This window comes from Aspergillus luchuensis, chromosome 5 (assembly GCF_016861625.1).
Source record: "Aspergillus luchuensis IFO 4308 DNA, chromosome 5, nearly complete sequence".
Classification (NCBI taxonomy): domain Eukaryota; kingdom Fungi; phylum Ascomycota; class Eurotiomycetes; order Eurotiales; family Aspergillaceae; genus Aspergillus; species Aspergillus luchuensis.
The window spans coordinates 2,543,263-2,559,836 of record NC_054853.1 but is presented as its reverse complement, the minus strand read 5'-3'; the positions used below and the strand labels follow the sequence as shown (position 1 = coordinate 2,559,836).

Genomic DNA, 16,574 nt, shown 5'->3' with positions numbered 1-16,574 from the left:
CTATGTTGTTATACTCGCAGCGGTTAACTAGCGATATGCCATAGTTATGGTATGGTCATCTGCATGCCTTCGGATTCCTTTGGTTTTTTATTCAAGACGTCTTTTGTATTCCAACCGGGAGTGATACTAGTTACATGTAATGAAAAGAAAGCAAAGCCATCACAAGCCCTCGCAAGTGGATGGAAACTGTCAGGCGATAGTACTCAAAATCGAAAGCGAGTCTTTCACTCAATCATGTCGATATCATCATCACCCGCAGCGGCCGCAGAAGCCGGCGCAATCTGCTGAGGCTCGTCAGGGACAACTTCTTTATCGGCTGCGCCAGCACCAGCGTTTCCGGAGCCACCCCAGTAATCATCCATTTCTTGGTCGAGCTCTTCCTGTGTCTTTCTGGGCCGTCCGTTGACCGTGCGGCGGCTGTCGCCCCTGTTCTCACCTCCACCGCCCTGGCGGCGCCCGTTCGTAGCGCCGCGGTTGCGAGTCGGCGACCGCTGACCGGGAATGTATCTGTCAATATGCTCGGGAGCAGGTTTGGAGACGTCGCTGCGCCTGTACCCGCCGCCGCCACCACCACCGCGACGACCGCGACGACGGCGTGCGCCTCCATCAGGACTGCCGCTTCTACTACCGGGGCTGAGACTCCGTGCGTCGCGGTCACGAGGTCTCTCGACGCGGTCGAACAGACTTCCCTTCGAGCGTTCCACGTTGTCAAATGGGTTGCGGTCGCGTCTTCCGGCGCCGGTAGAGATGAGTGTCAGACGGATAGGCTGGCCTTTGGCGTTTGCGCCGTCGAATTCCCTGATCGCGGTTCGGGCATCGCTGATATGGCTGTAGGTCACAAAGGCGACTCCTTCGGAACGTCCTGCCCGGTCGTAAACGAGAGAAACATTGCTGATTGGTCCGATGCGGGTGAACAAGTCCTTTTCAGATCGCATATGTTAGAGCCCAGTAGGGAAAAAAGGGTCGGGACTGGAACAAGGCCTACCTCGAGATCGGTTTCTGTAATGTCGTAGTGAATGTTCTCAACGCGAAGCTTAGCTCCGCTAGACGCAGTGCTGTGTCTGTACAGGTCAACTTCGTCCACCGAGGCGCATTAGATAAACATACTGTTCGGGAGAGGGGGAGTAGCGGTCGCCACGCGGACGTCGGGGGGCACGAGAAGGGCGTGCTGAGTAAGGTGTTAAGAATGACCCAACATGGATGAATTCCCACGGCTATCTGCCATTTTGAGAGTCGTATAACGCACCATCTCTGTCGTCTTCGTACTTGTCATGAACCCAGTCACTGTATGTCGAGCCAACGCATTAGCGATCCCATCAATCGGGCTGTAAGGCTTGACGGAAAAGAGCAAGGGGAAGGTATTTACAGATCCAAATCAGGACGTTCTTCTCTGTGAGGCTGTTGCAGTCGAATAGAGAGAGAAGGTCAGCTCGAAGTCACACTAGGTATTCATGTAAACAGCTCCATCTTTCTGCGGCTCTTCGCGGCGGTCTGCCTGTGCAAGAGACGATGCTACGAGGCCAGCGAAATTTGCTTATCACGATGCGCGAGAAACGTTCGAAAAGAGACAAGGAGGGAGGACCTGCGGGAAGCAAGCACTCGGTCAGCATCGAAACGCGCAAAGCAGACGCAAGAAACAGTAGCAGCTCATGGGATGATGACAGGGATGAGGAAATACCTTTCTTACGCCATCACGGCGACGACCTTGAGGAGGGCGACGGCCGCGGTTCTGATGCTGCTTCTGCTACACGAAGTCAAGTCAGCGCACATGCAGGGTGTGATGTCTAGCAGACCATCTGAGACTTGTCATCCCGGAGGCGTTAGCAGTGACCTACAGGACGCTCCGCGATAATCTCGTCCAAACTGCGGTCCATCTTGAACAGTCGGGGAGGGTGTTTGTCGGAATAGAGAATTGAAAATAACAATCGAGTACTATTGAATTTCACACTGTGGTCAGGTGTGCAGTGGGAATTGATGGATGGACAGTAGAAAGCTGAATGAAGGTCGGAGATGAGCTTGGAATAGATCCATGCCGGACCGTGCCTGCTCAGACCGCCCGGCCAAGCAGAAGAATCACGTGACCAAAGTCCGTAGTATACAGATGGCCATCTGCCTGCCTCTAAATACTGGTGGTGTGTAATCTGAATGTTTTAAGATTCGATGGACTACTGACGCGAAACCGTACTCTATTTACAGGGACAGTTGTCATTATATTGGAATGAGTGCTTTGTTGGGAACGTGTGTATATGTAAACTACTTCTTCCCCGGAAGCCAAGCGTGCCCGCTCAGAACCGTCGAGAGCCCAATGGCAGGAAGAGAGGCGCAGACAAGGAGAAACTCATGGCTGTAATGCAAAAAGGAAGAGAAACGACGCCTCGGCTCATAGTCCTGTATGCATGGTCGAAAGCTCACCGAAGACACAACCCTCCCTTTTTGCTCCAGAAAACACCAAAAGCAACCTCCAGCAAGACTCTTCAGAAAGGTGACAAGCAAATGAAAAGAGGTAAGAGGACCGAATCAGAAAGGAAACAAAACTCCGGCAGTGCAATGCAAACGTACTAGCCCATCAATTCCCACCATTCACAGGGTCGCTGTTGTTATGCTCTATCATCTTCTCCATGAAGCTGATGTAGTCATACTTGGGAAGGTCTCTGTCTTCTTGAAGATCCGGTCCGTTGTGCGGCGGCATAGTCTGGACTAGATGTTCGATTACCTCGTCGGGAATGAGAGAGTGTCGAAGGTCGAGCTCCGTAACATAAGGCTAATGCAAAAGTCAGACTATGAATGAAACGCAACACTTTGCCATTCTGATGGGATAACATACCTTGCCATCCGCAACCTCGCGGAAACTCTGGTAGACTTGCTCGGCCGTGTTTTGATCCTCAGTGACGCTGACCATGAATCGGATGAACTGCTCAAAGCTGACACCGGCATTTTGCGCAAGTCGAGCTGGTCCACATGTCTCCACATAGACATCATGCATCTCCTCTTCATCATATACAAGGCCAAGACTGGCGAGGGCTGCCGAAAATTCAAGCTCATGAAGGGTATTGGAAGCGTCGCGATCGAAATGTCTGAAGACAGACTCAAACTCCTCCAGTTGAATTGGGGTCAGGTTGGTCATGTTCCGAGCCACGAGTTGATTGTCAAGGAATGCCAGCTTTTTGGAGATGCTGGACTTGACCAAGCTCAGCTCGTAAGAGAGTTCATCTAAAGTATATGTGGTGTAGTCGTTTTCCTCAATATTCGCCTCCGCACATTGCTCGTCCAGAGCCGCAATGGTATCTAAGAACGCATCGAGGGGAGGGAGGTTGTCATTGAGTCTCTTGACATGTGCTAATTGGTCTTCTACATCACCATCGAGACCAGATATTGCCAGAGACAGGGTCTTCAACGTTAGCGCAAAATCGTTGGCTTTGTCTGCAAACGATCGGCGGAGGGCATTCTTGATATCCCGAATGGTCTCGTTAATAAGCTGGCTACGTTCGTGCTCGTCACGAGTCAAGCCCTCCCACTCCTCATCGCAAACCTCCAGACTTAGTTCCTTTGGCGGTTGGTAAGGGCGCAATCGGTATGTGCTGAGTTTGGTCTTGATGTTACCGAGCAGGGCTGCGAGATCCGACTTTTCTGCAACCCACTGGCGCTTCTGGTTCCTTTTATACAAGGAGAACTGGTGGGCTTGCTCTTTCGCGTCCTTGTATGTGCCTTCGAAGGAAGAGTTCTTCCATGCCTCGCGTTGCACTCTGATAACACGCAAGAGTTCCCTCATTCTCCGCTCGTAGGAATTTTGCATCTCCCATGCACCATGCATGTTGTTGATGAATTTCTCCACCCGACGTCCGGCATTCTCGACACGCTCCAGCTGCGAGAATGCATGGAACCAATAAGCGATGTATGTCATAAGCGACTTCTCATCAGGTCTTGCTTGATCGCAAACATCGTCGACATCAAGCAAGTCAGGGATGCCTATTTCGTTAGCTGCGATGTCGAAGGCAAGTTTCATGTTACCCCGGTGGTCCTTCTTGTCCAGAGCATCGAAGTCAATCAGGTCTGGGCGATGAATATCCAGAAGGGCACAGAAGGCCAGACCATCATTCCAGCTAGTGGAGAAGTCCCGGACTTCCACTCCTTCGTAACAAGCAGTCTTTCGTTGACACCACAGAAGGAGACCCGCCTTCGCGGTCATTCCCTCCGCGTTGATGTCGCTGATCGTGAATCGCAGAATGAGTGTCCATATCAAGCCCAGAATGATCTTCCGATTTCCATCCACAACATCCTCTGCTCCAATGTTCGTCATCGGGATCCGCCTTCCCTTGATGAAATCGAGACTCTTGTTGACATTTTCGAATTTCTGTACCCGCAACTTAGGCTTCGAGGCATATCGACCAAGTGACTCTCCACCCAGGATCTCGAGTAGATGAATAAGGATAACCTGAAGTTCCGATAAGAATCATTAGCAACCGGAGCTTCCCTCAGTTCGCCGCAGGGGTTGGCGCCCGAACAAGGACGAAAGCAGGGGTGTACTTACACCATCGGAAAGGTCGACCACGAGGTCATCGATGAAGATCTTCCGCACCTTCAGCTTGTCATTGAGCCTGCAGACAAACTAGGGTCAGCCTACTCAATTTCGGGAGAGTTCGTAAAGAGGGAAAACAAAGAAACAGCGAAAGAAAAAAAAAATATTTCGGGGCATGTGAGGGCAAGAGGGGTAATTTGGAGAAGGCCTCTCTTCCCCAGCATGCAATTAGGGTAGAATGAGAAAGGGAACCAACCATTTGGTGAAGGTCTTCTGTTGCACATTAATCCACTGCTTTTCAACTGTCAACATGATGGATGGCGAGGGTGGTTGAGAACATCCAGGGCGGGCGGGGAGAAATTGGGCGATTGAAGCACGGACTGAGGGAGCGTTTGCTGTCTATCTGGAGGCTGGTATCCAGTGAGTTAATGGATGGAGCCGACGGAGACCGACTTGAATAGAAAAGGCAGGATCTTCAGGACGGAGGTGACTAGAACGAGTGGGAAGGGGTGGGCTGCGATTCGCCGGTTTCAAAGAGATCGAATCGCCTAGATAGATAGTCGGCGGTTGGGCGCAGAGTTGAAAGAAAGAAATAAGCAGAATGAATAATCATCGAGTAGGAAACTAGGAAATTTAGTTGATTAATTTGCTAGTTGGAGCCTGGAGCGTGAGGGAGACTACTAGTTTAGTAGCCTTGCCTTAGTACAGTTAAGCACTTAAAAAGTAGGCCCCATTCATTGCTTTTAAGGGGCTCTCACTCCCTCCCTCTCTGTCTCTGTCCCTCCCGTGCAGTGGAAGAGGGCCTGTCAACAAACTTCCACCCCCACAGCAACCGCCGCTGGTCCTGCCCGGTCGGCTGCTGCCGGTAGGTTCAGATCCCATCCCCCCGTCCAGTCGTTCATTCATTCATCCATTCATTCATTCATCGTCCATTCTCCATTCTTCAGCCACACAGTCTTCTATCATCGGAGAATTTCTAAAAGTAAATTCGCCCCATTCTCTCGCATTGCTTGCCCAAGAATTATCATCTAGCGTCGATTTATGTCCGTCCAAATCCCGTAAAGAGAATTCTTTCATATCAATTGTTGACCCGGTTTCTGTTTATAGTACAGTCCTAATAGTACTAGTAGTAGTTCAGGGGAAGGATGGCGCTTAATGACCATTCAGAGTCGAGAGAAGCACCGTAGCACTCAAGTTTTCCCGCATGGGCATCCATCCACTATTACTCTGCAGGCGTTTGTCTTCTTTCAGTCCTACTTCAATGGTTCGAAGAAAGGATTGCCCAACCAGGGGATATGCAGGTGAGACGGGCTTCAGTGGTGTCTGACTCGTAGACTTTCTTGCGATATGAATAGCACGGCTCTGGAGGATGATCCATGTTCAATTTTCCGAAGCGACGCTGATCAAATTCTTGAGTGACCCACCAACCTGACTTCAATCCACCAATGTCGATGGAACTGCAAGACGATTGAGGGGTTACTAGTTTCTCATGTTGTCGCCCAACCTGAAGGCGTGATCATTGCCGGCTATGGATGGATGTCTAGTTCGTCTGCGTCTGCCGGAGGGCATATCCACGATTCGGGGTACGATGTTTTGCTGGCTGTATGGTTGCACAAAGACAACCCCAGTAAAACAAGTCTTAAAATGCCGGGATAAACATGGAGGGCACACGCGAGAAAAGTACCGTGGTAGAAACCTACATTTTACCTTTCCCGATGCAAGGGCGAGGATACCAGTTGCCCCATAATTTTAGCCATCTTTCCAGCTTGAACAACAAGCTCCCTATCCGTGCGGGGGTGCAAAGACCGAATGTCTCGCCAGAATGAGAATTGATGTAATTGTCTCAGTTCATCCAAGTATGTTGAATACATCATAGTATGTAGATAGTTCCTGCTATACAGATTAGTATACGAAGATCAAAACAGATGAGGCCGGAGACACAAGCGGCAAAGGGGTGGGCTGATGATATCATCGGATTCGCCGAGGCGTGATGGGGCCCGCGCGCGCGAAACATCCAGCTCAACTTAATCGGCTTCCCCTCTCCCTGTCAGTCATTCTCCGGGTTCACTCCGTGACTACTGATTACCTTGCGCCTGTTCATACCGAACATCTCAGATTCCCCAAGCTTGTTTCGCTTCGCCATTTCCGAATTCTTTTGTTTCATTATGCCGGCCAACTACTCCTTTGCGGACGAGGTACCACTGCCAAATTCCGCCGTCAAAATACCCCGCCTCGGCTTCGGCGTCTATCGGTCACCTTCCACACAATGCGTGCAGTCCTGCCTTAAGGCCCTCGAAGTTGGCTACCGGCACATTGATACCGCTCAGTTCTATGCAAATGAGAAAGAGGTTGGCGACGCCATCCGTTCCTCTGGCCTGCCCCGCAATGAAATTTTCGTGACTACCAAAATCCTCAGCCCAGCGGGCTCGCCCGAGGCAACCTATGAGAGACTGCTGGCTAGCGTCGAGAAGATCGGTGGCCCGGACGGATACGTTGATCTGTTCCTGATTCATAGCTCCAAGTCTGGCTCGTCGGGTCGCAAGCACTTATGGCAGGCCCTGGAGAGGCTGCTGGAGGAGGGCAAGGCTAAGAGTATCGGTGTCAGTAACTTTGGAGTGAAGCACATTGAAGAAATGAAGGAGTATGCGAAAGTCTGGCCGCCCCATGTTAATCAGATCGAGGTTAGTACCCCCATACTTTTTTTCTGTTTGGTCGCTGCGGTGCAATAGAAAGAGAATCCGACTGACTCATTGAATCGCACAGCTCCATCCTTGGTGCCAACAACGCGTGATCGATGCATACTGCAAGAAGAACGGAATCGTTGTCGAGTCTTATGCCCCCATTGTGCGAAACTATAAAGCGAATGATCCTACACTCGTGGACTTGGCCAAGAAATACAACAAGACGACCCAGCAGGTCCTGATACGCTACGCGCTGCAGAAGGAATGGGTTCCACTTCCTAAAACCGACAACCCAGACCGGATTGCGGCTAACGCTGATGTGTTTGATTTCGACATCAGCGAGGAGGACATGGCGGTGCTTAATGCTCTTGACCAGGGAAGCAGTGGCGCTATTGTCGAGGCCGTCGAGAACGAGTAGTTCGTCCATTTATAGACATAATTAATTGTGATTTTCAGATTCATTTCTTCAAGGTATTAGTAATCTGGGCGTTGCATGAGGAAGGCATTGATCGATTGAAGCGTAGACCGCGAGGGATTCACATCATGTTTGGAGGATGTGATCCAAGCGAGCCGCTGACGAATGAACTGTTTGCCGATCAGTTGGTTGGTTGGAACAGCAGTGAACTCGCCTAGCGTATTGTTAGTACTGTAGAGACACCTTATAGAATAGACAAGACGGTTTGACAGATCGACGAGAGACTTACCTTCCTCGTTATAGAACAGACACAATATTGCAAGTAGAGCACCAACAGAAAGATCCTTACCAGTCTCACATGTCACCAGCAATGACCGTGATGGATCTGCGCTCATACGGGACTTGACGAAGTCCTGGACCTTGTCCAGGTGTTTGCGCAGGTCACGGCTTCCAAGCTTAGAAGATCCGCAACCGAGATTCAGGCGATTCGCATTCTCTTCTGCCCCTTCTGCGCTCGCATTACAATCTATGACCAGATCAAACATGCTGCCGTTGTTCAGTTGAGGGTGTGTTTGGCTGAGATATAAGTTTCGTGTTGGGGCAATGCGTATCGCTCTCTGATCAACATTCTTTTTACTGTGATCCTCTACCAGCTGCTCGATTACGGTCGGGAGATCTTCTTCTGAGTGCTGGAACAGGGTCGCTTTAGTAGCCCAAAAGACAGGAGGGGTTAGCCCATAGGCCCAACTCTCGCTGTCATCTCCTGCTCCTTGGATATAGCCGCCTTCAGACATTTCTGCGCCATGGACCCTTTTCGATGCGGAACAGAGAACAAAAAGGCGATAGTCATCCCCTTTATGCAGATCTGTCGGATGAAAATAGGCTCGGTTGGCCCATGCTACCCGAATAGGCTTTCCAAGTTGCTGCTTGAGTTCATCCAGATCGAGTTTCAGGTCCTAGTAGCCTATCAGCACACATGGGAGTTATGGGTCATTTCACAGCAGAGAATGAGTTACCTCGAGGGATTTGACGAAGCCGTCAATCCTCCGCTCAATCTGGGACTCTTCAGAGGCGCCCAGATAATTTGGCGGAAAGTTCACCGCGTGATATGCAGTGTCAGATGGAAATAGCGCCCTGTTGATGACGGCACACCAGATCGGAACAGTTTTAGACAGGGCATCAGGCATCACTGGCGCATACGTCGTTAATCAGTGCACAAATGACATTGAGGGGTTAGCTGGGTACTTACATTTACCCCGGCGCGTGGAATCCACGATAATGCAACTGTATCAACGAATAAGGGTCAGCCATTCAGTTAGCCCGAAGCAGAACGATCAGCAGGGATGGCAGGAAAAGATGGATGACAGGATCACTGACCCTCCATGTTCCCTGGCAATTGGTAGAAGCTGCAAGTTTAGTCTGCGAAAGCTGAAATCCCACTGGCCCGTGTGACCATCTGTACTCTTGAAGTACGCACTGCCAGACTTGACTTCAGGAGGGATGTACCAGCTCCCGCATCTTTCGTTGGCGATGAGAGGAAGGTCGTAATGGGCTGCGACCTCACGGACAAAGGCCGCGTCGGCTTCGATGGAACGCAGTCGGTTGGTGACGGAGAGAGCTGATCGTCGCAATGCAGATAGCGTCTGAGAAATCGATTGTTGCTCTGCGGAGGGGAAGTGAAGGGACGAAATAGACACGGGGTAGGGATCGGAACCAGAAGCAGATCCCATGTTGCCCGGAGTGCTTTGTATTGGCTTGAGGGCCAGCTGTCGGGTCGTATTCGCAGTAGAATCAGACACTGGTACGTAAAATTCACGAATCTGGTTACAGTATGCCTCGGGAAGCAGGAAACAATATCACACTTGGCTTTGACGTCCCTAGTGGTAATGAGAATAATGGGATCAAATGCGATCGATAATAATGAGGGGCTCTAATGCAAGCGCCATTAGAATTTCCTCGCCGGCCAACGATCGGCCCACATTTAAGGCCGGTGCCGACAAGTCGAACGCCATCCTCACGCGGGGTGGAGCAGAGCCATCGATGGTACCTACAGGGGGGACTACATACATGCTTGGAGGATGATTCCAGGAACATGTGGTAGTAAACAATACTATGTATTGTCGGCTATAGTTTCGGAGTTTTTATAACTAGCTGCAGTCTTTGATAGTAGATATCTTACTCATGACGGATGAAGCCCGAGCACTCTCAAGTATTGTATTCGAATTTCATCGTCCCGTCTTCGCAACAACTGGCTTGAACAGTTGCATTAGTATACGATAATTCCCTCATGGCACGGTTTCATCCGACCGCAGGGTGTCTCTATCTTACTACAGCTTAGTATTATTGAGGGTACCCGGGTAATGCCCTGGCGTACAGAGAGTTACGCATGGTCCGATCCTTGGCGACGTATTATTGCTCAGTCCAGGCAGGAAACAAATTGACCTAGCAGTAACTGAATGGAATACTGTGCTCCGGGAGACGTACATAGTCAACGGACGAGGTTCCAGGCATTATTCTAAGGAAGACTGTAACCGAGTATACCCCCCTCGCATGAGCACACCCGGTGACTGACTGGTATGAAAGGTTACCTAGCATGATACGGTACTGGGTAGTAAGTGAAGTTTGGTAATAAACGGTAAGGAGCACAAAACTCTCTCACTTCTGCCGATACGATTTGCCTACCTAACAGGGGAAAGAATCGTTGTGAATAGCAAAGAAAGTAGAGGAACAAAACGGTTCCACATCTGCAATATGGCGCCCCCAGCACATGGGATGTCGATAAACATGCCATGGAATCCTATCGATTGGCTCTGCGCTTCATCATTGGGCTTTTGAGGCGTCGACAGAAAAGGAACCGGAAATTGAAGGCGAGAAGAATGGGCAGAGAGGATTCGGTGCCTTTCCATGGGGTGATACCGCTATGCCTCAACGGGAAAGGAAGAGGGGCATCCGAGCGCGATTCGAACGACGAATGGCAGCGGGTGCTTGCCTGAATCGGTTTAGCATCTTTCACTAGTACTAGAATTCGGCCTTTTGATAACGTCATGGGTGTTTTCTCAAATGTATGATCTCAGGGAAGTCAGGGCCGGCACCCCGCTCCTACCTTGGACACCGGGATTGTGTACAACAGGAATTGGGGATTCCCTCGGGGGTTTCTAGTCATTCTTCGGTTCTACTGGATATCTATTACGGGCAGTGGGTTCAAGCCTACTCATTCCGTGGCTGAGTTCCCCATAACTACTAGGTACCCCTTTCACCCGCTGGCTTCCTTTGTATTGGTCCCTTCCAATACTACTTAAACAAAGTGAATACCCTCGTTCCTGCCCCTCTTCCTCTGTCACTTTTCTCAGATAATTCACCCACAGACCTTTCGTGTCCTTCCTTCCTCTACAAATTAGAAAAAGACAACAGTCTCCTTTCCTGTCATATCCTCTTCCACCTTACATCGGTCCCCACCTTGACCTCTATCTCGCTTTGTTTCATAAACGTTCCTCTACTGTCATTGCTGTGCAACATTCTTGATCTCAATTAAGAAAAGATCTACTAGACCTGCATACATCATGCCGCAGGTAAGCTATCAATTCTTCATGCGATGTTGGCATGAACACAATGTGCTTACGAACTTTGACTGTAGATTACTGAGATCTTCTTCGACTGCGACAACACCCTCGTCCTCTCGGAAGAGCTGGCCTTCGAGGCGTGTGCCGATCTCGCCAATGAAATCTTGGAAAAGCAGAATATCCCGGATCGCTACACAGGAGAGCAGCTTATCCAAGATTTTGTGGGTCAAAACTTTCGAGGAATGATGGTCTCCCTCCAGGCCAAGTACAAGTTCGAGTTGTCACAGGAGGAGCTCGAGGAATATGTGAAGAAGGAGGAGGACAAGGTCATCGCCAAGCTGACTGAAAAAGCTCAGCCATGTGTGGGTGTTAACGCTGAACTTGACAAGCTTCTCGAGTCCAAGAAGTATGGTCTAGCAGTGGTCTCTTCGTCTGCTTTGCGCCGTGTCCGTGCTTCGATCACGAAGGTCGGACAGGACAAGTATTTCGACAAAGATGCCGTGTTCAGCGCAGCCACCTCTCTTCCCAAGCCAACTTCGAAGCCGGATCCGGCTATCTACATCCATGCCCTCGAAGTGCGCAAGAAGAAGCCCGAAGAGGTGGTCGCTGTCGAGGACAGCAAGTCTGGTGCACTCAGTGCCATTCGTGCTGGAATCCCAGTCATTGGTTATGTCGGAAGCTACCACGGTGACGCCAAGCAGTTGGAAATGTCCCAACTTTTGCAAGGGCTGGGTGCCAAGGTTATCATGAAGGATTGGAGCGAATTCCAGAAATGTCTCTCCGAAATCGAGGAGTCCTGAATCTCTAGCAGATGGGGCCATTTTGTACGCCAGTTACGATTATGAGCATGAAGTCACGATAGCAAGCGCGCTGGCCGTTCCGGGGTTTTGGGTCACTTCCTTCATTTCACATGGTGACGTCTCAGACGCCGCTTAGTCTATGCCTCAGGTCCTCTACACGACCGAGTTACCTTAGTCCATCGCGCAGAAAACAATCACTCACCTTGTTGGGGAGTTGTCGTCTGATAACCCATACGACTTATCTGTATCATCTGCATAAGTCGCTTCATGACCGGGATATCTACATCGTTACTCAATGTCTTTAATAGAGAGGTATTCATGGATTTAAGGTACTTCCCTGGGCGCCTGCTGCCTGCACAATCAAATAGAGCTTATCTATCACTGTGTTCCTTCAAGTAAAACTACAGTAGTACAAGTCCTATTCCAGAGTAAATTAACAAAAGCTCAAGCACCCCCAACATAAACACAGTGCATAGTAGCAACCTACGGAACTGTTATGAGTGATCGCAGGGATGAGTATCCACCCGGGGAGCTGCGACTCGACTCCGGCCGGGTGGGCCTGGATCGCTCCAAAGGATCTATAGACGACCTCGACCATCACTTTATTGCTTATCCCCAGACCCTTACCCGGCTTATTTCTTGCCAGACATACATGAGTGTCTGGCATTCGGATAATCGGCTGCATTATCTGCGTCTTGATTGGAGATGCACCCATGCAACCATTTGATCCTTCGACCATTGCGGAGTAGAACAAGGTGGTTCCTGTCCTTCTCCGTCCAATGACCATAATTCTTCGCAAGTCCGCTGTTTCTACTTTGTAATGGCTCTGTGCTACCTGGCTACATGGGCTAAGCAAGTAATGGCCGATATTTCAGATATTACAGGGGTATAATGACTCACTTGAACTATGGCCACTCTCGGTCAGGCTTTTCGAAGGCCCCTGAGACTATGGTATATAACCTGACCTGCAGCTTCGTCTGGCTCACTTCTATTCCCTGAAAGAGCAGCAAGTCATATATCCTTTCTGGTGTGTTTTACATACAGGCTAGAAAATGATCACATCTACCACTCCGTCCCGAGCTGCCAGAGCTCTGGCGTTTGGTCGACGGATGCCATCACAAAGAAAATCATCCTCGTTCGTATACCCTACAGTTCGTACAAATACCCATGATGCTAACGGTGAATCGTGTTATGTCAATATAGTCGTCTTCTCTCCTCAAACGCACACCGTTATGCCGACGAAACACTGAACAAAGTCTCCTCCAAGATCACACAGCCCAAGTCCCAGGGTGCATCTCAAGCGATGCTTTACGCGACCGGTCTGACAGAGAAAGATATGTCCAAAGCACAAGTTGGAATCTCATCAGTGTGGTTCGAAGGGAACCCCTGTAATATGCACTTGATGGATTTGTCGTCGCTGGTCCGTGACTCGGTCGCCAAAGCCGGCCTGGTCCCCATGCGTTTCAACTCCATTGGCGCCTCTGATGGCATTAGTATGGGCACATCTGGCATGCGTTTCAGTTTACAGAGCCGAGAGATCATTGCCGATGGGATTGAAACGGTCATGAACGCCCAGTGGTACGATGCTAACATCTCGCTGCCTGGCTGCGATAAGAACATGCCAGGTGTGTTGATGGCTATGGGCCGGGTTAATCGCCCGAGTATCATGGTGTATGGTGGTAGTATCAAGCCCGGCTGCAGTGCGGGGGGTAAGCCACTTGACTTGGTCAGCGCCTTTCAGTCGTATGGCCAGTATCTCACTGGTGAGATCGACGAAAAGGAACGATTCGATATCATCAGACACGCTTGCCCCGGTGCTGGTGCTTGTGGGGGGATGTATACTGCCAATACTCTAGCCACGGCCATCGAGACTCTCGGTATGACGGTCCCTGGAAGTAGCAGTACGCCAGCAGAGGATCCACGTAAGCGGGCAGAGTGTGAGGATGTTGGCCAGACAGTGAAGAATCTGCTGAAGGAGGATATTCGGCCCAAGGACGTCATGACGCGGCAGGCATTTGAGAATGCCATGATTGTCGTGAATATTCTTGGAGGCAGCACCAATGCGGTACTGCACTTGATCGCCATCGCTGATTCCGTCGGGATCAAGTTGACCGTCGATGACTTCCAGGCCGTGTCAGACAAGACACCTTTCTTGGCCGACCTGAAGCCTTCCGGCAAGTATGTCATGCATGACCTGTACAAAGTCGGGGGCACGCCAGCACTGCTGAAGTTCCTGCTCAAGGAAGGCCTTATCGACGGCTCCGGAATCACTGTCACTGGCAAAACCATGAAAGAGAATGTAGCCTCATGGCCCGACTTCACACCTGACCAGCCTATCATCCGCCCCCTAAGTAATCCCATCAAGCCAACCGGCCACTTGCAGATCCTCCGTGGGTCATTGGCCCCTGGCGGCTCGGTTGGCAAGATCACCGGTAAAGAAGGTCTTCGATTTGAAGGTATCGCCAAATGCTACGACTATGAGGATGCTTTCATCGAGGCTCTTGAGCGAGGTGAGATCAAGAAGGGCGAGAAAACCGTCGTCATTATTCGATACGAAGGACCCAAGGGTGGTCCCGGTATGCCTGAGATGCTCAAGCCCAGCTCAGCCATCATGGGTGCCGGATTAGGTCAGGACGTTGCGCTCCTCACTGATGGGAGATTCTCTGGAGGTAGTCATGGCTTCTTGATCGGGCATGTTGTGCCTGAGGCTATGGAGGGCGGGCCCATCGCCCTGGTGAAGGACGGCGATCGGATCGTGATTGATGCGGAGCTAAGAGTGGTTGATCTGCTGATTGCCCCGGAAGAGATGGAAAAGCGAAGAGTTTCTTGGAGGGCACCGGAGCCTCGGGCGAAGAAGGGGACATTAAGCAAGTATGCGAAGCTGGTGAGCGACGCGAGTCATGGATGCGTGACGGATGGGCCAATCTAAGCTGGAACTTACTTAGTTTTCCTCTGAGTAGCTAGTTTAATGAGAATATATATTGGACCAGACACATGATTGCTCCTACTATAAAACTACCGTGTTTATACGTATTAATGTTTATATGATCGACCAACGCTGCTCCTAAATTAATCATCAAGTTGCCATCCTGCAATATAGTAGTCCGACCAGATGACTACTATCTACATTCAGCATCGATGCTTCTCAACCCAAATACAACCACCACAACACACACATAAACCTGCCATTACAAACACACACTTTCACACAACCTATCCTCCCAAAACACCAATGACCTCCTACCCCAACCAACCTCTCTTTAATATAATCCACACACAACCCAACCTCAACCTCTCAATCCAGATCCAAATCCAGCTCCCCCAACCCGATAAGATAAGGGCTAGCCCTCTAACCCAATACGGTTGGTGACCCCCTCAGTGACCAGCTTAGTTTCCCCTCCTGCTACGTCAGTCCACCCGAGACCAGTTGTTTACTCCCTACCTTTACAATCATTAATCTTTTACACCTTCTCCATATAAACCCATTAGACATAGACCCGCTCTATCCGATATCTTTACCACCAATTTGTTTCCCCTGCACCCTCTGCTTGTAAAAAGTGCCAACATGTCCGATCCCAAATACGCCGGGTCGAAGTTGCTGTCGAGGGGTCCGTTGGTATGTATTAATGGATATATGGTTTTTTTTTTTCCATAACTTATAGTGTTATATAAGGGGATTGATATATGAAGAATGGATTTATACTGATAGGTAATTCTTCTCTTATAGGACCCCAAAGAAGCCAAATGGACTCGACTGGTCATGTCGTCGTATACGGATCCTAATGGTGTTGAGAGGACGTGGGAGTCTGCGGAGCGTCAGGTACGAAATTACTTTCCTCCCTACAACTTTCTTCCAGATGGCATTTCTGCTGGTGGTCTCCAATCGAAGCATTCTTTCTTTTGGGGGTGAAGTGATAGCCCTGCATTGAGAAGTTATATACTAGTTATCTGTATGCTTGCTAATTGCTTCAAGACCCGCCCCGCAAACTGCGAGATTGACGGCGTTGGAATCGTGACAATCCTCAACAAGGAAACCGGGCCAGAACTGCTCCTGCAGAAGCAGTACCGTCCACCTATCGATAAGGTGGTCATTGAGGTTCCTGCGGGACTGATTGATCCTAATGAGACGGTGGAGGAGTGCGCTGTGCGGGAGCTTAAGGAGGAGACGGGTTACGTTGGTGTGGCGGAGCAGACTAGTAGTGTTATGTATAATGGTGAGTTTTTACTTTCTTTCCTTTACCCCTCTTCGGATTAGACTAGACTACAGTACCTGTCGAGCATGGTTTCAAGTTGGGTTGTTTGGGGTATTGACTGACGGTGTCTACAGACCCTGGGTTCTGCAATACCAATCTCAATATGGTGCATGTCCGGGTGGATATGTCGTTGCCGGAGAACCAGAACCCGAAGCCCCAGCTCGAAGATAACGAATTCATTGAGTGCTTCACTGTGCCTTTGTCTTCGTTATTTGAGGACATGAAGAAGCTGGAGCGGGAGGGATATGCCATTGATGCTCGGGTGGGCACAATAGCCGAGGGTATCGAACTTGCGAAGAGATTCAAGCTTTGAGCTGTATGTAGATGTTCCAGCTTTGGCTCCGTCTTC

The 16,574-nt window shown here is 50.1% G+C and overlaps 7 protein-coding genes across 7 annotated transcripts; 4 read left to right on the top strand and 3 right to left on the bottom strand.

Moving 5' to 3' along the window:
- Nucleotides 1–224: 224 nt before the first annotated feature.
- On the bottom strand, nucleotides 225–1,874 carry AKAW2_50828S (putative RNA binding protein; the record flags this gene model as incomplete). The annotated part of the gene is made up of 7 exons (XM_041690689.1): nucleotides 225–920; nucleotides 986–1,061; nucleotides 1,108–1,168; nucleotides 1,247–1,284; nucleotides 1,367–1,398; nucleotides 1,679–1,744; nucleotides 1,836–1,874. The coding sequence occupies 7 exons, from the start codon at nucleotides 1,872–1,874 to the stop codon at nucleotides 225–227; spliced, it is 1,008 nt and encodes a 335-aa protein (XP_041544249.1).
- A 692-nt stretch (nucleotides 1,875–2,566) lies between these two features.
- Nucleotides 2,567–4,828, bottom strand: AKAW2_50827S (alpha-actinin, sarcomeric (f-actin cross linking protein); the record flags this gene model as incomplete). The annotated part of the gene is made up of 4 exons (XM_041690688.1): nucleotides 2,567–2,761; nucleotides 2,825–4,432; nucleotides 4,529–4,595; nucleotides 4,773–4,828. The coding sequence occupies 4 exons, from the start codon at nucleotides 4,826–4,828 to the stop codon at nucleotides 2,567–2,569; spliced, it is 1,926 nt and encodes a 641-aa protein (XP_041544248.1).
- A 1,853-nt stretch (nucleotides 4,829–6,681) lies between these two features.
- AKAW2_50826A (aldo/keto reductase family protein) lies at nucleotides 6,682–7,615 on the top strand (the record flags this gene model as incomplete). The annotated part of the gene is made up of 2 exons (XM_041690687.1): nucleotides 6,682–7,197; nucleotides 7,280–7,615. 2 exons carry the CDS (start codon nucleotides 6,682–6,684, stop codon nucleotides 7,613–7,615), a joined length of 852 nt encoding a protein of 283 aa, XP_041544247.1.
- A 56-nt stretch (nucleotides 7,616–7,671) lies between these two features.
- Nucleotides 7,672–9,342, bottom strand: AKAW2_50825S (initiator tRNA phosphoribosyl transferase family protein; the record flags this gene model as incomplete). The annotated part of the gene is made up of 5 exons (XM_041690686.1): nucleotides 7,672–7,826; nucleotides 7,902–8,568; nucleotides 8,629–8,801; nucleotides 8,862–8,896; nucleotides 8,990–9,342. The coding sequence occupies 5 exons, from the start codon at nucleotides 9,340–9,342 to the stop codon at nucleotides 7,672–7,674; spliced, it is 1,383 nt and encodes a 460-aa protein (XP_041544246.1).
- A 1,830-nt stretch (nucleotides 9,343–11,172) lies between these two features.
- On the top strand, nucleotides 11,173–11,972 carry AKAW2_50824A (HAD family hydrolase; the record flags this gene model as incomplete). The annotated part of the gene is made up of 2 exons (XM_041690685.1): nucleotides 11,173–11,181; nucleotides 11,247–11,972. The coding sequence occupies 2 exons, from the start codon at nucleotides 11,173–11,175 to the stop codon at nucleotides 11,970–11,972; spliced, it is 735 nt and encodes a 244-aa protein (XP_041544245.1).
- A 1,052-nt stretch (nucleotides 11,973–13,024) lies between these two features.
- AKAW2_50823A (dihydroxy-acid dehydratase) lies at nucleotides 13,025–14,901 on the top strand (the record flags this gene model as incomplete). The annotated part of the gene is made up of 2 exons (XM_041690684.1): nucleotides 13,025–13,107; nucleotides 13,176–14,901. 2 exons carry the CDS (start codon nucleotides 13,025–13,027, stop codon nucleotides 14,899–14,901), a joined length of 1,809 nt encoding a protein of 602 aa, XP_041544244.1.
- Nucleotides 14,902–15,537: 636 nt separating this feature from the next.
- On the top strand, nucleotides 15,538–16,538 carry AKAW2_50822A (MutT/nudix family protein; the record flags this gene model as incomplete). The annotated part of the gene is made up of 4 exons (XM_041690683.1): nucleotides 15,538–15,588; nucleotides 15,700–15,792; nucleotides 15,946–16,186; nucleotides 16,300–16,538. 4 exons carry the CDS (start codon nucleotides 15,538–15,540, stop codon nucleotides 16,536–16,538), a joined length of 624 nt encoding a protein of 207 aa, XP_041544243.1.
- Between the last annotated feature and the right edge of the window lie 36 nt (nucleotides 16,539–16,574).